We start from the raw sequence: 27,461 nt of genomic DNA on the forward strand, positions 1-27,461 counted from the left end.
GTTGATAATTTGGTGTGTGCTTTCAATTTCTGTTCTCTTAATGATTACTAAAGTGTCATCCACGTATCTGATCCAGAGTCCGGGTTGGATTTGTGGGCTGGCTGTTTGTTCCACTCTATGTATCACTGCTTCCGCTACGAGCCTGGAGATGGGGGAGCCCACAGCAATCTCATTGATCTGTTCATGTATTTAGTTGTTGAATGTGAAGTGTGCCATGAAGCACAGGTCCAGTAGTTATGCAGTCCTTGTTACTAGGTTCCCCGTCATGTTGTCTGTTCTGCTGTTGTCTTGTTCTTCCGCTTGTGCCAATGGCTTCTGTCTCTGCTCTGTCTGTGATAGTGACAGCATTTTCAACTGTTCCTTATCTATTGAACCATTGTTGTAAATCTTTTCTGGGCCCTCTCTCATACCTTCAATGTTTTGTACTCAAGATTGACTTATCAATTCCGTAAGAACTTTACATCTTCACATGAAATCACCTCTCTTAGCTTCTGCACTCCATACAGAATGCATGCCCAGTTTATTTGAATCTTTCCTCATAGCGGCCTTTAAAATACACAATACTCAACTCATCAATTGCAAGTTCCAAAGTGCCACATGGAGAAACCACAATGACCTCGTCAAAAGGCAGACAGAGGTCACAACTGATAGAATACCCTTCACCATCCATCACTTTCCGGGAGCGGAGAAACTACACCAGGCTCTTTGCAGCCTTCAATATGTCATCGATGACTAATATCACATCAAGGTCATCCCCACACCTTCAAACAATCACCAGACCTTAAATCCACCATCGTCTGCAGCAAACTACCCAGCCTTCAGGACAACACCGACCATAGCACCACATAACGCTGCCATGACAACTTCTGCAAGACATGCCAGATCAAAGACATGGATACTACCATTATACATCCAAACACCACCCACCACCTACGCAGCAAGTACTCATGATACTTGGCCAATGTTGTCTACCTGATCACTGCAGGCAAGGAAGCCCTTAGGGATGGTATATTAGGGAGACCATGCAGAAGCTACGACAATGGATGAAAGGACACTGCGTAACAATCAGACAGGAACGTTCTCTTCCATTTGAGGGAGCACTTCAGCAGTCAAGGACATTCAGTCTTCGATCTTCCAAGGTGGCCTTTGAGGTAAACAATGATGCAGAATCGCTGAGCAGAAACTGATAGCCAAGTTCCGTACACATGAAGACGGCTTCATCTGTGACCTTGGGTTCATGTCACGCTATAACCCCACCATACTTTCGATATTTGTAAAATCTTCCGTACTGTTCTGTTTTGACACCATCAACTTAATAAACCGTTATAATCTCTTAGTTTGTGCAGTTTTGGATTACTTGTTATTTTGGTTAGATCTTCAGCATGCAACTCTTAACTATCACCTTAATCCAGCAATTTGTTTTGACTCCAGCACCACCACATTTTTGATTATTTGTAATTATTTCCCTGCCTCAATTAATCGGACCATAGGTCATCCCTTCACTTGCTATTCAGCTGTTGACAATTTACTCACACCATCTGATACTTTTGATCATCTGCAAAGACTTGTTATTCAGCCTGTTGACACTCTACTCACACCATTTGTACTATCTTTTGATCTCTCTGCCTAGAATTCTGAGCCTGTGTGGTTCCCTTCATGTCACCTGACAAAGGAACAACGCGAGAAAAGCTGATGGGTTCAGATAATCCTGTTGTACTATAACCTGGTGTGGTGAGATTTCTGGCCTTTAAGTAGAGTACATTCAATTTACATTACTTTTTCCAAACAAGATTTACTGCATTTCACTCCCAAATAATACAGGGAATCCCCACATGATCTCACGTCCAAGGCAATGAGTGCAAAAGTAAAAACTGTTGCTCCAGTTCAAAGCCATTTAAACCAATAAATCTAATGTTTTCCGCACCTTGCTGTTGTCTTATTTCCACCTAAACCCATTATACAGAACTAATATCTTCTCTCAATATAGTAGAAAGATCCTCTTTGATTAACTGAGCTACCCAGAGCCGTAGATTGACACCATCTCTTTTGGGGTAGAAGTGATCTGTACAAGAAGGACAGATTGCATCTAAATTGGATGGGGGCTAATATACTGGCAAATTTGCTCAAGCTGCTCGGGAGAATTTAAACTCGTAAGGAAGGGGGGGACCCAGGGACATAGTGAGAAAAGAGATCAATCTAAGACTGGTATACAGTTGAGAACAGAAGCAAGTCAAACAGTCAGGAAAAGCAGGGACAAGGTAGGACTAATAAATTAAACTGCATTCATTTCAAGGGGCCTAACAGGGAAGGCAGATGAACACTGAGCATAGTTAAGAACATGGGACTGGAATTACTGAAACATGGCTCAGGAATGGGCAGGACTGGCAGCTTAATGTTCCAGGATACAAATGCTACAGGAAGGATAGAAAGGGAGGCAAGAGAGGAGGGGGAGTGGTGTTTTTGATAAGGGATAGCATTACAGTTGTGCTGAGGGAGGATATGCCTGAAAATACATCCAGGGATGTTATTTGTGTAGAACTGAGAAAGAAAAGGATGATCACCTTATTGGGATTGTATTACAGACCCCCCAATAGTCAGAGGGAAATTGAGAAACAAACTTGTAAGGAAATCTCAGCTCTCTGTAAGAATAATAGGGTAGTAATGGTAGGGGATTTTAACTTTCCTAACATAGACAGGGGCTGCCATAGTATTAAAGGTTTAGATGGAGAGGAATTTGCTAAGTACATACAAGACAAATTTCTGATTCAGTATATGAATGTACCTACTACAGAAGGTGCAATACTTGACCTACACTTAGGAAATAAGGCAGGGCAGGTGATTAAGGTGTCAGTGGGGGAACGCTTTGAGGCCTGTGACCATAATCCTATTAGATTTAAAATAGTGATGGAAAAGCATAGACCAGATCTAAAAGTTGAAGTTCTAAACTGGAGAAAGGCTAACTTTGATGGTATTAGTCAAGAACGTTCAAAAGCTGATTGGGGGAAGAGGTTCGCAGGTAAAGGGACAGCTGGAGAATGGGAAGCCTTCAGAAAGGAGATAACGAGGATCCAGAGAAAGTATATTCCTGTCAGGGTGAAAGGGAAGGCCGGTAGGTAAAGGGAATGCTGGATGACTAAAGAAATTGAGGGTTTGGTTAAGAAAAAGAATGAAGCATATGTCAGGTATAGTCAAGATAGATCAAATGAATCCTTAGAAGAGTATAAAGGCAGTAGGAGTATACTTAAGAGGGAAATCAGGAGGGCAAAAAGAGGACATGAGATAGCTTTGGCAAATAGAATTAAGGAGAATCCAAAGGGTTTTTACAAAAGCATTAAGGACAAAAGGGTAACTAGGGAGAGAACGGGGCCCCTCAAAGATCAGCAAGGACGCCTGTGTGAGGAACCACAGGAGATGGGGGAGATACTGTGGAAAAGGATATGGAAGATATAGACTGTAGGAAAATAGATGGTGACATCTTGCAAAATGTCCATATAACAGAGGAGGAAGTGCTGGATGTCTTGAAACGCATAAAAGTGGATAAATCCTCAGGACCTGATCAGGCACACCCGAGAACTCTGTGGGAAGCTAGAGAAGTGATTACTGGGCCTCTTGCTGAGATATTTGTTTCAATAGTCACAGGTGAGAAGCCAGAAGACTGAAAGATGGCTATTGTGATGCCACTGTTTAAGAAGGGTGGTAAGGACAAGCCAGGGAACTATAGAACAATGAGCCTGACCTCGGTGGTGAGCAAGTTGTTGGAGGGAATCCTGAGGGAAAGGATATACGTGTTTCTGGAAAGGCAAGGACTGATTAGGGATAGTCAACATGGCTTTGCATATGGAAAAGTCATGTCTCACAAACTTGACTGAGTTTTTTTGAAGAAGTAACAAAGAGGATTGATGAGGGCAGAGCGGTAGACGTGATCTATATGGACCTCACTAAGGCGTTCAACAAGGTTCCCCATGGGAGACTGATTAGCAAGGTTAGATCTCATGGAATACAGGGAGAACTTACCATTTGGATACAGAACTGGCACAAAGGTAGAAGACAGAGGGTGGTGGTGGAGGATTGTTTTTCAGACTGGAGGCCCGTGACCAATGGAGTGCCACAAGGATCGGTGCTGGGTCCTCTACTTTTTGTTATTTACATAAATGATTTGCATGCGAGCATAAGAGGTACGTTTACTAAGTTTGCAGATGACACCAAAATTGGAGGTGTAGTGGACAGCAAAGCGAGTTACCTCAGATTACAACAGGATCTGGACCAGATGGGCCAATGGCAGATGTTTAATTCAGATAAATGTGAGGTGCTGCATTTTAGGAAAGCAAATCTTAGGAGGACTTATATACTTAATGGTAAGGTCCTAGGGAGTGTTACTCAGCAAAGAGACCTTGGAGTGCAGGTTCATAGCTCCTTGAAAGTGGAGTCACAGATGGTTAGGATAGTGAAGGAGGCGTTTGGTATGCTTTCTTTTAATCGTCAGAGTATTGAGTACAGGAGTCAGGAGGTCATGTTGCGGCTGTACAGGATATTGGTTAGGCCACTGTTGGAATATTGCGTGCAATTCTGATCATCTTCTTATCGGACAGACGTCGTGAAAATTGAAAGAGTTCAGAAAAAATTTACAAGGATGTTGCCAGGGTTGGATGATTTGAGCTATAGGAAGAGGTTGAACAGGCTGGGACTGTTTTCCCTGGAACGTCGAAGGCTGAGGGGTAACCTTATAGAGGTTTACAAAATTATGAGGGGCATGGATAGGGTAAATAGAGAAAGTCTTTTCCCTGGGGCTCAGGAGTCCAGAACTAAAGGGCATAGGTTTAGGGTGAGAGGGGAAAGATATAAAAGAGACCTAAGGGACAACGTTTTCACACAGAGGGTGGTGCAGGTATGGAATGAGCTGCCAGACGAAGTGGTGGAGGCTGGTACAATTGCAACATTTAAGAGGCATTTGGATGGGTATATGAATAGGAAGGGTTTGGAGGGATATGGGCTGGGTGTTGGCGGGTGGGACTAGATTGGTTTGGGATATCTGGTCGGCATGGACAGGTCGGACCGAAGGGTTTGTTTATATGCTGTACATCTCTATGCCTCATTTGATTTTTGTTAGCAGTTAAAGCAGGAAGGTGAGACTGAGAGTCAGCAGGCTAAGAGGATTGACAAGGTGGGAGTGGAGGAGCCCAAGTTTCTGAAATTGTCCAACAGGTATCCAGTTTTCCCAGATTCCTGCCCTTGGCTCAGAAATTCAGGACCCAACTTTGGTTTCCTTGTACTGTTGTCACACCCCTGTACTGACTATAATGTCATGCATATGAATGCCTATTTGAGTCAATAATTCAAATATTTTGTTTTAAATGCAATGTGGATTCAAACACAGAGCCCTTAATATAGTTTTATTTTAATGTTTGAGTGAGCTCTGGCCCTGTCTGCTGGTGCACTCACTGCCCCTTTCTGCCATAATCCGTTTGCAATCATCTTTATTGACTTAGCACAATGTCATTTCCTTTAACTTACTCAATCTCCCCGTGAGATCTTATCCTCTATTTATTTCAACACCCTCTTTCCTTCTACAGTTATACAACTCACCAAGATATAGACCTAGTATTTAGTTCCTCATGCTACCTATACAGAATCTCTTCACTAGTTTTGCCCATGTTATTTGTACCGAATGGCTCACGACATTTGGATCCTTCATTCCCACTGCAAGCTCCTTTCTAGCCCAAAGCAGGTATCTAGAAACCTTGGGCCAATCAGGCAATGCAACCATTTGGATTTCTATTCTCAGCTACAGCGAATGCTATCTCTCCCCAGTTAATGCTCTCCTGCTATCAAACTTTTAAACCCCACCCCCTGCCCGAATGACTCCCCCTAACACAATACTACATTCATCCTCACTACAACCTTCCCTGCTGGAAGTACTGGATGCCTGTTGGATAATTTCAGAAACTTAGGCTCCTCACTCCCACCTTGTCAATCCTCTTAGTCCACCAACTCTCAGTCACACTTCCCTGCTCGAACTGCTAACAAGAATCAAATGGTGTCAATCTAAGGGTCATGACTGCCTTCTGGAAGGAAGCGGAGGGGTAACCTTTCAAATCCTCAATGCATCACAATATCTGCAGCTTGATCTCCAGTTCAAAGACTTTCCAGTAGAGCTCCTAAATCTGCAGACACTTCACCACAGATGTTGTTGACATGGTTTCCTCAAACAAAAAGCTCCTATGCAATGTTTTGTCTAAGCTGCACCTCTTCTTCGAAAGCCTTTGCATGTCTAGTGATGTGATTCTGGCTCCAGAAATCACTACCATATACGCACCTCAGAGTAATCCTGATGAAGGGCTCTGGCCCGAAACGTCGAATTTCCTGTTCCTTGGATGCTGCCTGACCTGCTGTGCTTTAACCAGCAACACATTTTCAGCACGCACCTCAAAGAGTCACACAAAAATAATTAAAGGGAACATAACTCCTACATGCTGCAGTCGTGACACACCACCTGCCCTGCAACCTTTACTGTGTTAATTAAGTTAATTGACATAAGACAAGCGTGTTCGCAGCTCATGTATTTCCCCTCAATCACAACTTCTGGCTTCACATTCTTTGTACTTCAGCAACCTGAGAAACCCTTATATTCTTTGAAAAACAAGCCAACTCTGTTAAAGCACAGAAAGCTAGTCAAACTTAGATTATTGACTAGTTGCAGCTGCTTTGAGCTTATGTATATTTTTTAAGCCTTTAATGCTCTTAAATTGCTTCTTTCATTCAATTAAATAATGTATCTAATTTAAACAGCAATTTTGTTACCTGCTAATTGTAAATGAAAATGAGATTTTAGAGAGAGGTCAACTCTTAATTTCACTCACGCCTGGTTTTACACTGTAAATTATAATTTCACTATCAGAAACAGCAAATTGGCTATCAGATGGGCTTCAGCTTGGTTCTACAGGGCACTGCAACATCGAGGGCCGAAGGGCCTGTCCTGCGTTGTAATGTTCAATATTCTATAACTTCACTCAAGCTTTTCAAACTGACAGCAAGAAAATCTATTAAGGAAACCAGTAAAATGTTACAGGAGGAAGTGAGAGTGATAAGTTTTTGCAAGAAGCACTACTCCACTATACACTGTTGACAAACTGAAAACAGACCTCATGGATCTGGCTCACTTCTAAAGTGAATGAAAAGTAACAAAGCGAAAGATAATGAAGCACTTTAATTCCCAGGGTGTTTTCTGTTTAACATGGTCAGCAATCTTAGCTTGAAAAAAAAGCCTCAAGATGGTTTTCAACTGCTGCTTGGATCAGAAGAACCAGCAGATTAAACATGCAAATTCAGCACAATTTAATCAAGACATCAGGGACTCGGTACGAATGAAAAGGCATTTTATCAACGGTGATGCTGCTTTCAACAGATTCAACAAGGGCAGAGGTTTGAGTTAACTATCAGGATTGGCAACCAATGGACAACAAGATGCTGATTTCAATTCACAAGGAAATTTCACAGAATTCACTCTTCTCTGCTGGTTCTGTCTTTCCTAACTATTTTAAATTTTTTTAAACAATATCTTCAGACATGTTATGACACATTTCTGAGCAGCTGGGACATGAACCTGGGCTTTCTGGATCAGAGGTAGAGATACCACCAAGCAGCTCTGTTATCAGTTGTGCAGGTGAATAATATGCTTCACCAGTGATATTGCGATTTAAGGTCAGAGGTCCAAAATCACCCGTTCCTCCCAGCATAATATTTACTGAAAGGTGGCTATGGATGCATAATTGGTGAATATTCAAGACCAAGATGAATGATATTTGAACATTAAGGAAATCAAGTAATATTGGGAAAAGGCAAGAAAGTAAATTTGTGGTAGATGTTGAGCCTGCTCTAGGAAGGATATTACTACTTTGGAGAGGATTCAGAAAAGATTTACCAGGATGTCACTTGGAATGAAGGGTTTGAGTTATGAAAATAGGCTGGGACTTCTTCACTGGAGAACAGGAGATTGAGAGGCTAACTTTATGGAGGTTTATATAATCATGAGGGGCATAGACAAGACAAATAGCAAGGATCTTTGCTCTAGAGTGGGTGAATCTAAAACTAAGGGCCATATTTTTAGGGTGACAGGAGCAAGTTTTGAAAAGGATGTGAGGGGCAACTTTTGTTTTTCCCTCCAGAGTGAAACGAACTACCAGAGGAAGTGATGGATGCAGATACAGTCACAACATTTAAATTACATTTGGATAAGAACATGAATAAGAATGGTTTGAAAGGATATGAGCCAAACTCAGGCAAATCAGACTAGTTTGATTTGGGAACATGGTCAGCATGGACTAATTGTGCCAAAGGGTTTGTTTCCAAGCTGTAAGACTCTGTGACTCATCCAAGATTATTTAGGCAATAGTTGGTAGTAGGCCCTTGAGCTTGTCTCTTTAGTAGACAGGAGACAAATGATTTTTGCTGAAATAGAATTTGAAACATTTCAATAACGTAGTAAAGTTGCTAAGCGCAGGGAATCAAGGGTTCAGAGAATCCTTTTTAAACATAGACTAATTTGGCAGATGAAAAGATACAAAGATAAAACATTAATGTAGAAATACAAAGACCAGAAGGAACAAATAGCAATACAACAAAGAGCAATTCCGAAAGAGGAAGGAGCAAGCAAGGGGCAAAAATAACATACATTTCACATGCATGTGCATAAATGCCCAGAATGTGTTGATAAGCTGAAGTACAAGTTGTCACTTGGAATTATGGCAATGGCAATAATAGAGATCTTGCTCAAGCTAGACAAAAATGCCCACTAGATACTCAATTCAGAAAGGGTAGGGGAGGGAAAAAAAGGAACAGTTACAATATCGGTTAAAAATATTGATAAAACATTTGAAAAGCTGCAGAGGAAAACTGAAAAGAGAGAAACAGAGAACGGATACAACACCACAAACATATAAATTACAAAAAGGTAGTTAATGGAACACTAGGAGCATACTGTGTCCAAAACATAGATCTTCTGATTGAGTACCTCACTGTGTTTTCTGTCTCTATGAGTGCTATGTATCGGATTTCGCTGGAGAGGATGATACTGCCAATGTCACAGTAAAAAGAAAGGTCAGTGTGATCCTGAATCAGACAAAAACAGAGGGGATTCATTCTAAATGGCAGGTAGTTCTCAGTACAACACAGCAAACTGATTTCAATCAAGACAAATTTGAGGCCATCTGCTTTGGACCTGAACAATGAGAGTTTGGAGTCCAGGTATGCACATAATATAAGTGTGGGTGGTACAGTGGCACAGTGGTTAGCACTGCTGCCTCACAGCACCAGAGACCTGGGTTCAATTCCCTCCTCAGGCGACTGACTGTGTGGAGTTTGCACATTGTCCCCGTGTCTGCGAGGGTTTCCTCCAGGTGCTCCGGTTTCCTCCCACAGTCCAAAAACGTGCAGGTTAGGTGAAATGGCCATGCTAAATTGCCCACAGTGTTAGGTGCAGGGATAAATGTAGGGGAATGGGTTTGGGTGGGTGCGCTTCGGCGGGTCGGTGCAGACTTGTTGGGCTGAAGGGCCTGTTCCCACACTAAGTAATCTAAGTGTCATAATTTAGATACAGAAAATAAATTAAAGACCTAGGTTGCTGACGTTTATAACTAGGGAGCTAGAATTCAAAGAGGTAGAAGTTATGATACTGCTATACAAAACACAGACAGGACCACAAAAACACAAGTTGCTGGACAAGTTCGGCAGGTCTGTGAAGAAAAATCAAATTTAACTTTTTAGGTCCAGTGGCCCTTCCTCGCATTTTATCCTGTTAGGACCACAACTGGAGAACAGAAGACCATTGGAAAGGAAGTCATGTCTTTGGAGATAGTACAGTATGCCTAGACTCTAAGGCTTCAATTTCAAGGGGAAGTGACAAGACAACAAAATAAATTGCATCTGCTTGAATGAAAAAGTTAATTTTAGAATTGTATTCTGTGTAGCTGTCCTCCAGCAAAGAGGGATTGTGTACGAGAAACGTTGAGAGGATTCTTCTAAACAATTATGAAGTTTATTTTATAAAAAGTGAAACGGAAACCCACAACAAGCCCTAGGAAGCATCCTTTCCTCTTACTTCTCATCCATGGTTAAATTAACAATAACCGGAAGGTTAGTTGGCTCATGGGTTGCCTAGTATTATCCCATCAACTGATGGCTCTATTAGTAGCTCCACATGAGCTGTGGCGAGCAGTCAGGTTAGCAGTGGAATGACCTGAAATTACTTGCAAAACAACTGGCGTCATCTTCTCATACACGATTCATTCTTTTTCCTTGATACTGATTAAATTGTCCTGACGAGCACAACACAAATTTTTTTTTTTTTTTTGGAAAATTTCAGATTACAACAGGATCTGGACCAGATGGGCCAATGGGCTGAGAATTGGCAGATGGAGTTTAATTCAGATAAATGCGAGGTGCTGCATTTTGGGAAAGCAAATCTTAGCAGGACTTACACACTTAATGGTAAGGTCCTAGGGAGTTTTGCTGAACAAAGAGACCTTGGGGTTTAGGTAGATAGAATACTGAAGGCGGCGTTTGGTATGCTTTCCTTTATTGGTCAGAGTATTGAGTACAGGAGTTGGGAGGTCATGTTGCGGCTGTACAGGACATTAGTTAGGCCACTGTTAGAATATTGCGTGCAATTCTGGTCTCCTTCCTATCGGAGAGTTGTTGTGAAACTTGAGAGGGTTCAGAAAACATTTACAAGGAAGTTGCCAGGGTTGGAGGGTTTGAGCTACAGGGAGAGGCTGAACAGGCTGGGACTGTTTTCCCAGGAGTGTTGGAGGCTTATAGAGGTTAACAAAATTATGAGGGGCATGGATAGGGTAAATAGACAAAGTCTTTTCCCTGGGGTTGGGGAGTCCAGAACTAGAGGCCATAGGTTTAGGGTGAGAGCGGAAAGATATAAAAGAGACCTAAGGGGCAACTTTTTCACAGAGAGTAGAACGTATATGGAATGAGCTGCCAGAAGATGTGGTGCAGGCTCGTACAATTGCAACATTTAAGATGCATTTGGATGGGTATATGAATAGGAAGGATTTGGAGGGATATGGGCCGGGTGCTGGCAGGTGGGACTAGATTGGTTGGGATATCTGGTCGGCATGGGATGGACCGAAGGGTCTGTTTCCATGCTGTACATTGTGGGATGTGGGAATCACTGGCTGGCCAGCATTTATTACCTATCTCAAATTGCCCTTGAGAAGGTGGTGGTACGCTGCCTTCTTAAACTGCTGTAGGCCATGTGCTATAGATGGGCTCACAATACCCTTATGGAGGAAATGCCAGGATTTTGATCCAGTAACTGAAGTAACAGTGAGGGGAACTTGCAGGTGGTGATGTTCCATGTGTTCTAAGTCAGGGATTGTGTTTAACATCTTTCACCCACTTCATCTTGAACACATCAGCATAACCTTCTATTTTTTATTCCCATCTGAAGTTTTTCCATCTTGGATGAGGTTTGCTCACTGAGCTTGAAGGTTCATTTCCAGATATTTCATTACCCTACGAGGTAACATCTTCGATGGGCCTCAGGCGAAGCACTGCTAAAAACTTCTTTCTATTTAAATGTTTGGGTTTCTTTGGGTTGGTGATGTCATTTCCTGTGGTGATGTTATTTCCTGTGGTGAAGTCACCTCCTGTTTCTTTTCTCAGGGGGTGGTAGATGGGGTTTAACTCGATGTGTTTGTTGACACATCTGGTTAGAATGCCATGCTTCTAGGAATTCTCATGTATGTCTTTGTTTGGTTTGTCCTAGGATGGATGTGTTGTCCCTGTCAAAGTAGTGTCCCTTCCTCATCTGTATGTAAGGATACGAGTGAGACGGGGCCATGTCTTTTTGTAGCTAGTTGATGGTCATGTATCCTGGTGGCTAGTTTTCTGCCTGTTTGTCCAATGTAGTGTTCGTTACAGTTCTTGTACAGTATTTTGTAAATGACATTAGCTTTGCTTGTGTCTGTATAGGTTCTTTCAAGTTCATTAGCTGCTGTTTTAGTGTGTTGGTGCGTTTCTGGGCTACCATGGTGCCAAGGGGTCTGAGTAGTCTGTAGTCATTTCCGAGATGTCTTTGATGTAGGGGAGAGTGGCTACGGTTTGTGGATTATTTTGTCTGCTTGTTTGGGTTTGTTACAGAGAAATCGGCAGACTGTGTTCATTGGGTACCCATTCTTTTTGAATACATAGTATAGGTGATTTTCCACTGCTCTGTGTAGTGGTTCATTGAAATAATGTTCTGATTCAGCTTCTTTTGTGAATGTTGGAATGTTTGCTTCTATAGTTCACTATTTGGTCTGTATGTGTTGTTTTCCCGAAGACGCTGGTTTGAAGTTCCCCATTGGCTGTTCGCTCAACTGTGACGTCCAGGAATGGCAGTTTGTAGTTGTTTTCCTCCTCTTTAATGAATTTTATGTCAATAAGGGTATTATTGACGGTACTGAAGGTTTTCTCTAATTTGTTTTGTTCAGCGATGACAAAGATGTCATCCACATAGCGGACCCAAGTTTGGATTGGAGGTTGGCAGAGCTGTTTGTTCAAGTCTCTGCATTACTGCTTCTGCTAAGAACCCTGATATCGGAGATTCCATGAGTCTTCTGTTAGTTTGTCTGGAGGTTATTTTATTGAAGGTGAAGGGGGTGGTAAGGCATAGGTCCACTAGCTTGATGATACTATCTTTGTTGATGAGGTTAATGGCGTTTAGTGTATATGTCTTTGGGTCTAAGACCAAAACACTTAATAGAAGACTCACGTCACTCCATCTACTCCACCCAAGAATTCCTGAAGACCATCAAAGACATTAAGATAAAAGAGGATGAAATAATGGCCTCCTTTGGTGTAACAGCCCTGTTAACATCAATCAACTTTAACCTGGCCAAGGAAATACTGACTACACTATTAGAAGATCTGGAATTAAGGGTCTAATGCCACGTAATCATTTTCAATTGTGAAAAAATTCCATCTAGTTCACTAATGTCCTTTAGGGAAGGAAATCTGCTGCCTTTACCTGGTTTGGCCTACATATGACTCCAGACCCACAACAACGTGGTTGACTCTTCAAAGTGTCCTCTAGCAATTTGAGATGAGCATTTGGTTCAGCCATCAACATTCACATTTCATGAATGAATAAAAAAAAGTTAGTCACCCCAACATTTCACAAAAATTAAGAAAATAGCCTTATTCTGTTTAATTTACATAGTATTGATCACCACCTTGCACTTCAAAGGCTTCTATCTCCTTTTAGTATTGAAAAATGGATACCTTTTCAATCTACACTGGCATCAACTTCAGAATTGTAACCCTCCAACCTCAGTCCAGCATATCTCTTCAACCTTTTTTAGTCCCTTGTCTATATTCCACATCTTTGTTTTCCATCGCTCACACATCTTTCAGCCAGCCTATCCTTCTCCACAATCAGCATACACACATTCACTCAGTTATCACACTTGCTCCTACTAAAAAAAAAGTGTCCTTCATACCAACCAAATTACATCATTCTACTCAAATTTTCTTTTCAGTGGAGAACTTCCAAGACTTCAAAGCTTTGGGTTTTTTTTTAACATCAATGGAGCTCCAAAAATGAATTAGACACAACAAAGCAAATTCCTCCAACAGAGAACAAATCCAATAAATAAAAAGCCTATGAGAAAACCTAATCAAACAATGGATAACAAAATGGAGCTGGAGCGAGGGAGGAATTTCTTGCCTCCATTGATTAGTATGAACACTGAAATACAACAGCTAAATCAGATTTTTAAAATATAACCTGACTGCACTGGGGTGTATGAAAGCAAAAGGTATGGAGGAGCAAGTGAGCTATCAGTGTTTTCCTAGGACAATCAATCAGTGGGAAGTGTGTTTCAGCATTGGGATGGGGGTTAAGAGATCAAACTAATGCAATTAAGTCTGAGCAGAATGAGATATTCCATTGCTCCAGTAATCAAGTTCAGATCAGATCTTCAGCATACTAAAATCAGCATAATTCTTCAGTTAAAAATTTCCACTGATTGAAATACCAAAGGAATACATATAGCATGGAGCATAACTGGCGTTAGCAGAGGTCAGGTACCTCAAATTTGTACAGAGTTGATAAATTGGAATCATTTCTTCAGCAATCACATGACAGAGTTCTGAATTTCTTGAACGTAGCAGGTGCTATAGATCAGAACCAACTACAATCTTACTTCAGCAATAACCGGTAGTTGATGACATCTTCAATAGAATATGCAGGTACCCAAAAGCAGCTTAATAGGATAGAAAATTGACACCAAGCCAAAAAAGGTGACATTAGGCCAGATGGCCAAATGTTTAATCAATCAAGTAGATTTTTAAATTTTTCCTTATTTAACATGCAGCTAACAAGGTTTACATACATATTTACACCGAGTCATCCAACACAGAAACAGATCCTTTGGTTCAAACAGCCCATGCCGAACATTATCCCAAACTAAACTTGTCCCACCTGCCTGCTCCTGGCCCATATCCTTCCAATTCATGTGTCCATCCAAACGTCTTTTAAACATTGTAATTGTACCCACATCCACCACCTCCTCAGGAAGTTCATTCCACACGTGAATCATTGTGTAAAACGTTTGCCTCATGTCCTCTTTCCTCTCATTTTAAAAATGTGTCCCTAGTCTTGAAATTCCCCATCTTAGGGACAAGTCAACTACCATCAACTCTGTCTAGAGTCTCTCATTAATTTATAAACATCTTTCCATTAGACCTTATAGAGGTTTACAAAATTATGAGGGGCAAGGATACGATAAATAAGCAAAGTCTTTTCCCTGGGTTTGGGGAGTCCAGAACGAGAGGGCATAAGTTTAGGATGAGAGGGAAAAGATATAAAAGAGACCTAAGGGCAACTTTTTCATAAAGAGGGTGGTACGGGTATGGAATGAGCTGCCAGAGGAAGTGGTGGAGACTGGTACAATTGCAACATAGAAGAGGCATTTGGATGGGTATATGAATAGGAAGGTTTGGAGGGATATGGACCGGGTGCTGGCAGGTGGGACTAGATTAGGTTGGGATATCTGGTCGGCATGGACAGGTTGGACCGAAGTGTCTGTTTCCATGCTGTACATCTCTATGACTCTACAAAGACAGGTACAACGTTTATCATCAAGAAGCTGAAGGAACAGCCACTAATGATGAAACAATTAAAATCAGGATATTCAAGAGATAAAAACAGATAAGCAGAGATTTCAATTCAGGGCAAGGGGTTAGAGACAGTAATGGACAAGGCCAGGGAGAATTTGAATACAGAAAAGCCATTGCTAAACCAGAGCCAAAGAGTCAGAGATGTACAGCATGGAAACAGACTCTTCTGTCCAACCCGTCCATGCCAACCAGATATCCCAACCCAATTTAGTCCCACCGGCCAGCACCAGACCCATATCCCTCCAAACCCTTCCTATTCATATACCCATCCAAATGCCTCTTAAATATTACAATTGTACCAGCCTCCACCACTTCCACTGGCAGCTCATTCCATACACGTACCACCCTCTAAGTGAAACAGTTGCCCCTTAGGTCTCTTTTACATTTTTCCTTAAGCATTCTCACCTTAAACATCTAGTTCTCGACTCCCCGACCCCAGGGAAAAGACTTTGTCTATTTACCCTATCCATGCCCCTCATAATTTTGTAAACCTCTTTAAAGGTCACCCCTCAGCCTCAGAAGCTCCAGGGAAAACAGTCCCAGTCTGTTCAGCCTCTCCCTACAGCTCAAATCCTCCAACCCTGGCAACATCATTGTAAATCTTTTTTGAACCCTTTCAAGTTTCACAACATCTTTCTGATAGGAAGGAGACCGATAGGATGGGAATGTCCTGTACAGCCACTGTAGGTCAGTCAATACAAAGTGAGAAGTGAATGGAAGCTGGTGAAATTTAGGATTTAAGCAGTCAGCTGCATGAGCTCAAGTCTATGGAGAGTGGAAGAGTGTGGGTGGAATGGAAAGTATTGCTCTGTCAAACATTCATCCACAAACTGAAACGAACTGTCTGCATGCTCATTATTCTAGAAGAGGAAAAAAGTATCAAGTAATTCAAAACCTCACACCTTTCAACTTCTAATCCACCAATTGTTTTCTAAAATTAAATCAAACACTGAAGTCTCACGTGATAACGTTTTGAACCCCATTGGGCATCAAAACACTTATTTCCACTTCTGAACATCACCCCCATGCTCCAATTCATCTGCTTAGTAACAGCCCTTCCATCCACTCAATCTTTTGAATGTCCTCTTTTTCCAGACTCCCTAATTTCAGCCAACATGAAGTTTAACTCTCAAAAATTTACCCCATGTATTCTGTTCCTTCATTGTTAATCAACAACCTGGAATTCAAAAGCTTTTTCATTTATGGATCTCTCGCAGTCATTTTCTCTGTAATTGAGGGATTTTGACTGCCTCCAGAGATAAATTTTCCAATTATGTCTCCCATCCAACTGCTTCACCTGGAGGTTACATCAGCACAGTGGCCTTAAGATTAAGTCAGAGGCTATGAATATTGCAGCGAGTAACTTATGTAATGCCCCAAAGCCTGTCCATCATCTACATGGCACAAGTCAGGCGTGTGATGGAATACTCCCCACTTGCCTGGATGGGTGCAACTCCAACAACACTTTAGAAGCTTAACACCATCCAGGACAAAGCAGCCTGCTTGATTGGTACCATATCCACAAATATCCACTCCCTCCAACCCAGACACTCAGCAGCAGCAGTGTGTATTATTTGTAAGATGCATTCCAAACATTCACAGATCCTCTACAGCACTTCCATCTAGAAGGACAAGGGCAACAGATACATAAGAACATCTCCAACAGCAGTCCCTTCCAAGCCATTCACCATCCTGATTTGGAAATAAATCACCAATTCTTTCATTGTTGATAGGTTGAAATCCTAGAATTACCTCTCCAAAAGCAATCTGGGTCAAGCCACAGTAGGTGGACTGCAGCAGTTCAACGCGGCAGCTAACTACCACATTCTTAAGGGCACCTAGGGATGGGTAATACATGACAGCCAAGCAGCGAAGCCCACATGCCATAAATGAATTAAAAAATGAGAGTAGGGAATGTCTTAATCTGTTTTGTAAGGCATCTCAAACAGACAGACTGATGGGATGCACCAGCTAATCATTTCCTCTCCAGCATGTTTATGTATGTGTCAATTCAAGGAGCTCAGTCACAGAACAATGTAGAGGTTAGAACAAGGAATCAAGATATTTAGCCCAGTAAATTTATTCTTTATTCAAGCAAACAATTCTAATCATGTCCATCCACCCCATTTCCACATCTTTTAATCCTTTTTCTTAATCCACTGAGTCAATCTAACTTTAAATGATCAGTAGTTTCAAATTCAATAACTAAACCCAGAAGTGAGCCCCACAGTCACATATTTGGTTAAAAACTTTTTTCTGTCTTCTGCTTTTATTTGTATTTACATATAAGCTTTAACGTAGCTCACTTCTCGAAGAAATTCCATGAGCAATTATCAAACAGAACTTGACATTATATCCCATAAGGAGTTTTTAGGTGAGGAAATCAAAATCTTTGTCAAGGAGGTGGGTTTTAACAATACCTTAAGAAAAAAAGAGGTGGTAATGGCCTCAGATGATTATGAATGGAATTCTGTAGACTAAGACCATGGCAGTCAAAGGCCACACCAATTGTGGAGAGATTAAAAACAGGACTGAGCTCAAAACATATCATTAGAAGCAGGCTAATGCTGAAGAGATGGTATGAAATTGAGGCTTAAATCTCTAGGAGGATTGTGGAGCTGCAAGAGATTAGAGAGAGAGAAATGGCAAGTCTATGAAAGGATTTGACAGCAAGGATGAAATTCTAAAATCAAGATTGCTTAACCAGAAGCCAACGTAGATGTGAAATGTGATGTGTGAAAGATTTGGTACAGGTGAGGACACAGAGCTTTGGAAACCAACCATAAATTTCAAGGAATATTCAAGTATAGCAGTAACACAGATTGTGTGGTGTCCTGGAGGAGACGACTGAATTCCAAGCAATATTACCTGTCAACAAAAATGTAGGAACTATGCACTAGAATGGTCACTTTGACACTGCATGGGTTCTAAATGTAAGCATCACTGGTTAATGTCACTTTATTATAACTGCCTTTGGAGCACTGAGTTGTGTTAGTACTGTAACTGTGTTTTTTCCACTTGGGACTAAATTAACCTTCATGGAGCATTTGCTGCTGACTATGTCCAATATCTGAATGGAACTTATTTTGCAACTTATCTTCAGGTTTCTCTTCTGAGATTCTCACTTCTCCCCCTTGCAGATGCCAGATACTGATGGACTATCCTCACATTCCAAACCCACTATGTTTTGAAATTCTTCACACGTCTGGCACTTGTAAGGGACCATATTTTTCATTTTGACTAGAAACGGACTCTGCTACATGGCGCAAAAGAAAGTTTTGCAACTTGAAGAAACTGATGCATGTTTTTAGCTGTACAAGACAATGTTATTTTGCAAAACAGTAAAGAGGACATTTTGAAACTGGGTGGCAGTTTCAAAATAGTCTTAGAGTTAAGAAAACACTGCCTGATGGCAGCCTTGGTCGGGCTGCAGTTTGCTACAAATCAATAGACACAAGGCAGCTTGACACACCCAGAGCCTGCAAATTATTTTGCCCTCTCTCTCCACCTGAGCGAAAAGATGAAAAATAAAGGGAGCTTAAAAGAAAGAATTCAACAAGAAAAGATTAACTCCACCAGATCAATAACGCAAGTGAAGGTTTACCATTGATTTATAGACAATATCGTGTCATCACTGATAGAATCAAAAAGAATTGAAAAACAACTTAACCAATCCTCATGATCTGGAATTCAGAATACTGCTCACTGTCTGTATACTTTCCACCCATAATACCTTTGACAAGCCTCATATGTTACAACACAGGGTAAAACCTCTCTGCTAATTTCAACGCGACACACTGAAAAGATTCATACCGTGCTGTCATCAATGAAAATTTGAGAGGCAAAGAACTATCCCAAAAGTCACTAATTTAAAATAAAAATTAACGTTATTTTTTTTTTAAAAAGTTTAACAGAAAATGATTAACTAACAACTATTTACAACTCATTTATCTAAACCTACCCTTTATTTTCCCCTCTACAATACTGGTCTGATAAAACCCCAGATTAAAACCCCAGAAATGCAAATTTCAAAACCAGGCAGCTATGGAATTTTCTCTTTGTATCTTCCTCAGCAGTTGTGCTCTCCAGGTCGGTGTTAATGTTTTTTTCCTGCACTAACTCCTTCTCCAGACAGGTACGTCTCAGTGTTCTTACAAGGAACCTACATCTGTTGGTCTTTTGGCAGCACCCCTTCCCAACTGTTCAATTTTCCCTGGTCTTATACCCCAAAACATTGTATCATTTCATTGGTTTTAATATTGTCAAATACGAAATTCAAACCTGACTGGAATTTAGTATCTTGGGGTATAGTTTAAACTAATTGGCCAAATTTGAATTTGTTTTTGTCTCATAGCAACCCAGCCAGTACCTGACCAAGTGTTACATTGTTACCTTGCTCTGAACTCTCTGTGCCTCTCTAAGTCCTTGATAGCTTTCAACTCTCTTAAAAGTACATTACTCATTACACCTTCATAACATAACAGTAGTGATTCTTGTTCTCTGCTGTTTAAACGTTAATGTGTGACAATATCCTGCCAATGACAAAACCTGGTGCAAATTGCTTTTGTCCTGACAAAAAAGCAAACTGATTATACTGATAGTCTAATTGGGATTTTGTATATTTCTTGACAGCTTTTTGGAACAATAGGATACAGCTTTTGGTGCACACCTCCAATTATGTCTTGACACATTCCAGTGCTCGTGATCTGTTTAACATATAGCCCATGCCCATAAATTCATCTGTGACGGCATAGGATTCAAGATGGAAGTGAACAAGAACAGGACATTGAATGATGGAGCTGGTGTGAGGAGCTCCATCAGATAAGCCATGTTCAGCACCTCAATTCCACTCACACTCCTTTGCCCCACATCTAAATTTTGTCACTTACTGATAATAAGCCTCATAAATAAAACAAGTGAATAAAATCTTCTGAAACAAAAAGCACACTCCCTGAGACAAAATGCAGGTGTTCCATGATCTAGACAGGTGACAACATTTCCAGCATTTTCTGTTTATGTCTCAGACAGCAGTACTTTGCTCTTTTTAGAACATTACATTGTTACGATAAAGTAAAAAAAGGTTTGCAGGGATGATGCATACTCACTGAATTCTCCAACAAGAGACACAGAATTTGCTCCAGGAGCCCACTCCTTGCAGTAAATTCCACCATCAGCCAATCGGTTGACACCAAAGGTTTCATAGCTGCGGGAAAACTGCTCTAGGCTTCCTTCATTCTCTTCAATACTTCTTGCCAAAGTTACAAATTTATTGTACCTATGAGGGACAGTTCAAAAATATAAAGTTTCAGAGAAAGTTACAGCAAAGGCAGTTAGAATGATAAAGGACAACAGAAGTTGAAGCTTTTAAATATATTAAACATTATATAATAATATTACATATTTTCAAAATCCTAGAACATTTCAGGTATTGGGTTTGATCATATTTCAATTCACCAGAACACAAATGAAGATCAGTAAGGCATAATGGGTTGGAGCCATCTGGGTAGTCAATTGATATCTGCGACCTGCAATGCTAGAAGGGGACAATGTCTTCAAACAAAAAGAGAAGAGAATTTCAGAAGAAAACAATGGAGGTTAATGCTTGCAACAAAGGTTTGCCTTAAACTAAGTGCAACTCAAAAACTCCACAGACACAGGGAACTCTCCTCTTCCAAGAAGGGATCACTCGTTTGTGGAGAAAGCACACACTGGATCGACAAAACTCCGTTTCCAAGTGGTATTGACACCAAGTGATATCTACCAACGATCTTTAAATTCAGGTGCTACAAAGCGATCATTCCAAAACACAGATCCTGTTTTTTTTTGACAGATGGTGTTGCTGGGAATGCTCCAAATTCAATTTCAGCTCTCAGGGCCCTTTACAACCTCCTCAACCCCTGGTTATAGCACCTTTTGTGCTGCTATTGGCTATAACCAGGTCTCAAATACAAGGCACTTTGCATCAGCAAAAAATATTATTCGGAATCCAAGAAAGATTGACAGTAGAGTTGCCAAAAAAAAATGAATGAATGCTGGTTTAGCAGTTCATGGTAATGCTCACTTACAAAACTGACATGTACCAACTTGTACTCTGATAGTAAGTTGATGACATTATTCAATCCAAGCTCTCCTCTCCCACTTTTCTTGCAATTTTTAAGTGTTAGGAAGTGACTGAGTGAGGGGCATATTCTGATCATGAATTCAAGCTCTAACCCAGAAACTGAGCACAGGATTCCAGCTGATTCGTCAGTGCATTACAGAAGGAGTGTTGCACTAACAGAGATGCTTTCTAAGATCTTATTGTATGAATATTAGTTGTTGCTAACTTAAAACATTCACTCCCTCGACCTTCAAAGGGAACTTTGATTTCTACAATTGACATGAAGAGAAACAGCAGTACATGGGATCACCACACACACATGGTGTCACCAATCCTGGACATGTGAATGGGGTGGAATGTAATATGCAGCCTCGTGATGGAGGAAGAGTACCTTCCAACGCTGGCTTCCTTGCCTTCCTGTGCACTGATTTAACACTTAAAAAAACAACTACTGCTAACGCCTACCCAACTGCGCACACCAACCATCTTATGGCGCAGGCTGTATAAAATTGGGGTCAATTAAGTTTTGAGAAAGTTGAGTTGCTTACTTATTTATATCTGGTAGATTTTACCAATATTAATATCCAATAACCATCTGTAGTATGTGGTGAAACTTAATGATGAATGGTTTGGAAGATGACATGCTGGGCACCCATCTAATATTGGACATCCCCTCACCCAAAATACATGCACTGGGAGCACATAATATCCAGCCCAAGGCAAAAGAGAAAGGTATTAACATGGGAAATGATAAACAGACCATGACAGTTGGCAATAATCAATACGAACCCAAGATTAAACCAACAAAGCAAGCAAGAGTTGACAAAAATTAAAGAATAATAGGCACTCTACCTGCATGTACATAACATGTGAAACAAAACAGATGAAATGATACCACAAATAATTGAGTCATTTAGTTACACTAAACTTGACTATTACTGAAACAATACATTTTTTTAAAACATTTTGTCTTGTCAGGTTATTTATAAGAATACCAATTCTTATATTTGGGGTGGCTCAGTGGTTAGCACTGCTGCCTCACAGTGCCAGGGACCTGGGTTCAATTCCAGCCTCTGGCAACTGTCTGTGTGGAACAAAGAAAGAACAAAGAAAATTTTCAGCCCAGGAACAGGCCCTTCGGCCCTCCAAGTCTGAGCCAATCCAAATGTACTGTCTAAACCTGTCAGTCAATTTCTAAGCATCTGTATCCCTCTGCTCCCCACTTACTCATGCATTTGTCCAGACCTATCTTAAATGAATCTACCACCTCTGCTGGCAACGCATTCCAAATGCCCACCACTCTCTGTGTGAAGTACTTACTGCTTGTATCCCCCTTAAACTTTCCACCTCTCACCTTGGAACCGATACCTCTTGGTAAAAGAATCCTTCACCCCTGGGAATAAGCTAGTCTCTATCCACCCTGTCTATATCCTTCATGATTTTGTAAACCTCAATCAGATCCCCCCTCAATCTCCTTTTCTCTAATGAAAATAAACCTAACCTACTCAACCTCTCTTCATAGCTAGCACCTTCCATACCAGGCAACACCCTCATAAACCTTCTCTGCACCCTCTCCAAAGGGTCCACATCCTTTTGATAATGTGGCAACCAGAAGTGTACACAGTATTCCAAATGTGGCCGAACCAATGTCTTGTACAATTTTAACGTGACTTGCCAGCTCTTATACTCAATGCCTCATCCAATGAAGGCAAGCATTCTATATGTACCTTTTTGACCACTCTATCCACCTGTGCAGCAAACTTCAGGGTACAATGGACCTGACTCCCAGATCTCTCTGCCCATCAACTTTTCCCAAGGCTCTTCCATTCATTGTATAATTTGCTCTAGAATTTGTCTTGCCTAAATGCATCGCCTAATATTTTTCTGAATTGAAAACCATCTGCCACTTTTCCACCCCACTCTCCAGTCTATCTCTATCCTCCTGTATTCTCTGACAGTCCCTTTTGCTTTCTGCTACTCCACCAATCTTCGTGTCATCTGCAAACTTGCTGATCATACCAACAGTGCCCTCTTCCAGATCATTTATGTATATTACAAACAACAGTGGCCCCAACACTGACCCCTGTGGAAAGCCAATGGTCATATTTCTCCATTTCCAGAAACTCCCTTCAACTACTACTCTGTCTCCTGTTGTTCAACCAGTTCTTTATCCACCGAGCTAGAACACCCTGCACACCATGTGACTTCACTTTCTCCATTGGTGTACAATGGGGAACCTTATTAAACCGCTGACTAAAGTCCATGTATATGACATCAACAGCTCTTCCTTCATCTATCAACTTGGTCACTACCTCGAAGAACTCTATTGCACATTCTCCCAGTATCTGCGTGGGTTTCCTCCGGGTGTTCCAGTTTCATCCCACAATACAAAGATGTGCAGGTTAGATAAATTGGCCATGCTAAATTGCCCATAGTGTGTTCAGAGATGTGTAAGTTTGCTGAATTAGTCAGGAGTAAACGTAGAATAGTGGGAAATGGGTTTGAGTGGGATACTCTTTGGAGACTCGGCGTGGACTTGTTGGACCGAAAGCCCTGTTTCCACACTGTAGGGATTCTATGATTTGATGAATTCACGGGGAAAACAATTATACTGTATTAAAGGAGTGCCAAAGGGAACTCTGAACTCTCCCACAAGAGGAAAACAACCTCTCCACATCCACCCTGTCAAGTCGCCTAAGAATCTTGTAAGTTTCAATAAGGTATTGTTCAATAAGAACAATAGAGAGAGATCATTCAATAGACAGGATTTAAGGAACAGGAATGTAGTAGGTTTGGATAGGGATGAGAAATGCCAAGAAGCAATTTATGAAAGTGATGTACAAGTGATGTGCATCGAATCAGAATTGGTCAGGGACCTCGAAGTGAAGGAGCCATTAGGAGGTAGTGACCATAATACAATAAGCTTCAACCTGCAATTTGAGAGGGAGAGGGTACAATCGGTAGTGACAATATTTCAGTTGAATAAAGGGAGCTATGGAGCTACGAGGGAGGAGCTGGCCAAAGTTCAATGGTGCAATACCTTAGCAGGGGTGACAGTGGAGGAACAATGGCAGATATTTCTGGGCATAATGCAGAAGATGCAGGATCAGTTCATTCCTAAAAGGAAGAAAGATCCTATGAGGAGGCAGGGGTGGCCGTGGCTGACGAGGGAAGTTAAGAAACATATAAAGTCAAAAGAGAAAAAGTATAACATAGCAAAGATGAGTGGGGAAATGGAGGACTGGGAAGCTTTTAAAGAACAACAGAGGATTACTAAGAAGGAAATATGCAGAGAAAAAAAATGAGGTATGAAGGTAAACTGGCCAAAAATATAAAGGAGGATAGTAAAAGCTTTTTTAAGTATGTGAAAGGGAAAAAAATGGTTAGGACTAAAATTGGGCCCTTGAAGACAGAAACAGGGGAATATATTACAGGGAACAAAGAAGTGGCAGAAGAGTTGAATTGATACTTCAGATCTGTGTTCACTGGGGAAGACGCAAACAATCTCCCAGAGGTAACAGTGGCTGAAGGACCTGAACTGAAGGGAATTTATATTTGCCAGGAATTGGTGTCCCTCAAAACCCTCCCTATTCATATACCCATTCAAATGCCTCTTAAATGCTGCAATTGTACCAGCCTCCACCACATTCTCTGGCAGCTCATTCCATACACATATCACCCTCTGTGTGAAAAAGTTGCCCCTTTTATATCTTTCCCCTCTCACCCTAAACCTACCTAGTCCCATTTGCCAGCATTTGGTCCATATCTCTTTAAACCATTCCTATTCACATACTCATCCAGATGCCTTTTAAACACTGCAACTTTTACTAACCTCCACCACTTCCTTTGGCATTCATTCCATACATGCACCACCCTCTGCATGAAAACGTGCCCCTTAAATCCCTTTTAAATCTTTTCCCTCTCACCTCATACCTGTCCCTAGTTGTGGACTCCCCCACCCCTGGGAAAATACCTTGTCTATTTACCCTACCTCCGCCCCTCGTGCTTTTATATACCACTCTATGGTCCACTTCAGCCTCCAATGCTCCAGGGAAAATATCCCCAGTCTATTCAAGCTTTTTTTTCTTGGGTTGGGGGTGGTCCAAAATTAGGGTGAGAGGGGAAAGATTTCAAAGGGCTCTAAGGAGCAACTTTTTCACAAGAAGGGTGGTGCGTGTATGGAATGAGCTGCCAGATGAAGTGGTGGAGGCTGGTACAATTATAGCAGGTAGATGAGTGGGTTTAGAGGAAGATAGGCCAAGTGCTGGCAAATGGGCCTGGATTAATTTAGGATATCTGGAAAAGTTGGACTGAAGGGTCTGCGTCTGTACTGTGAATCTCTATGACTCTTTTCAGTCTCTCTTGTATAGCTCAAACCCTCCAACTTTGGCAACATCCTTGTAAATCTTTTCTGAACCCTTTCAAGTTTCGCAATACCCTTTAGATGGAAGCCATTCAGATACAACTAGCTGAATGGTCATCCATGGAATAAAGTTCTGAATTCTAAATCACTACAAGTTAAATTACTGAGGTTACTGTAATGCATTGATATTGAAATTACTGAAAGAGAAGTGTTGAAAGACAAACACTACAGGCTAAATGATCTCCTCCTTTGCTGCAATACACTATGATTGTATCATTTCAGATGTAAGAACTGAAAAGAAATTGGAGAGCGACTATACATTCGACATAGATCGCATCCAGTCATTAACACGCACCAATTAACAAAGCAGCTCAACATTCTGTGTATGTTACTGCACTGCACCGATCTGAGAAATTAATGGGAACCTGGGTGACCAATACGGGCTGTTCATAATGCAAAGACGTGCTTTTACCTTGAAGTGATTACATTTGAGCAATTTAAGCTGAGCAACATAAACAAAAGCACACCAAAGGAAATTAAATCTTTTGAATTAAAAGTCAATGGTACTCATCAACATAAAAGTAAACAATACAGCAGAATACTACCAATCAAAATTCCTTTTTCATTTTTCTCCACAAGCAAAAACATAACAAGTCAATCAGAAGCATCATTACGTGAATTCCCACAGGAAACTGGCTTTGACAACTCACATTTATACAATGGTTGTAACACAGTAAAATGTCCCAAGGCACCTCGCAGGAACGTAAACTGAAAAACAATTAGCACTGAGCCAAGGAGAGCGATACTAGCAGAGGTGAGTGAAAACTTATCAAAGTTTATAAATATATACATTATATGATACCTGAAAGGGAAAGACAAGTGGAGAGGGAGATGTTTCGGAAGTGTACTGCAGAGATTGTTATCTGAAGGTCAAGCTGCCACTGGATAGAGACGTGGGGGGGGGTCAGACAGGTTTCAAAACGGAGATGGAGCTTTGCCTACAAGGCTATAACTGGACCTGGGTTCAATTCCCATCTACTCTAGAACTATGTAATACCATCTTTGAACAGGTTGATGAGGAAATACCTATAACTGGTAGAACACATATCAAAGGAGTGTAGGACAATGGAGGGATTTGAAAACATTGACTCACATCGGCTTCTGATCTGGCAATGAATTCAACAGTGATGGTTTAACTTGCTGCAAGTTAGAATACGGGAAGTAGAGTTTTGGATGAGTTTAAGGTTCTGAACCTCCATCCAACAGTGATGTGAAGAGAATGGCGGTGGTTGAATCAACTCCATTCTGGGGTTCATATGAAAAAATTAGCTCTCTGTCGTAACTCAAAAAGAGGATGACAATAATTTTCTTCAACCAGTGCACACGATTGGAATCTCATTGCAAATCTGAAAGGCACATTGAGTACAGTTATAAGTAAAAATATTTTGCAGTACCCTGTGACATTATTGCAGTGGTGCAGCTTGCAGCTGAGAAAATATCTTTACAGTACTTGAGCAATAATGAATAAGCTAAAGTACAGCTAAATTGAAAAGAACCGGTTTCAAGGACAAGCACATTACTGATCAATCAAGAGTGCTTACTTAAATACCAGATTTTTTAAAAATGCTGTTTAAATTCAAATAAAGATCGACTTTTATCCTTGGAATCCATGAACAAAGCACATCAGAGCAATATGGCATGGAATTTAAAAGGTTGTATGAGTGACATAAATGAAGTGAGTTGCGATAATGTATAGAAGAGAGTTACACACAGCAATACTGTTAAAGTGCTATTTAAATAACTGGTACCAATACATTGTACCAAAAGATG

General features: G+C 41.0%; 1 protein-coding gene across 3 annotated transcripts in view; it reads right to left on the bottom strand.

Annotated features, from left to right (window-relative positions):
* Positions 1-27,461, bottom strand: part of gbe1b (glucan (1,4-alpha-), branching enzyme 1b) — a 601,271-nt gene that overhangs the window by 492,070 nt on the left and 81,740 nt on the right. For all 3 annotated transcript variants that reach the window (XM_060833872.1, XM_060833871.1, XM_060833870.1), the window contains exon 2: positions 20,274-20,443. In XM_060833872.1, coding sequence (XP_060689855.1) covers positions 20,274-20,443 — 170 coding nt within the window. The remainder of the gene's footprint in view (positions 1-20,273; positions 20,444-27,461) is intronic.

Source organism: Hemiscyllium ocellatum, chromosome 12, assembly GCF_020745735.1.
Source record: "Hemiscyllium ocellatum isolate sHemOce1 chromosome 12, sHemOce1.pat.X.cur, whole genome shotgun sequence".
NCBI classification, from domain to species: domain Eukaryota; kingdom Metazoa; phylum Chordata; class Chondrichthyes; order Orectolobiformes; family Hemiscylliidae; genus Hemiscyllium; species Hemiscyllium ocellatum.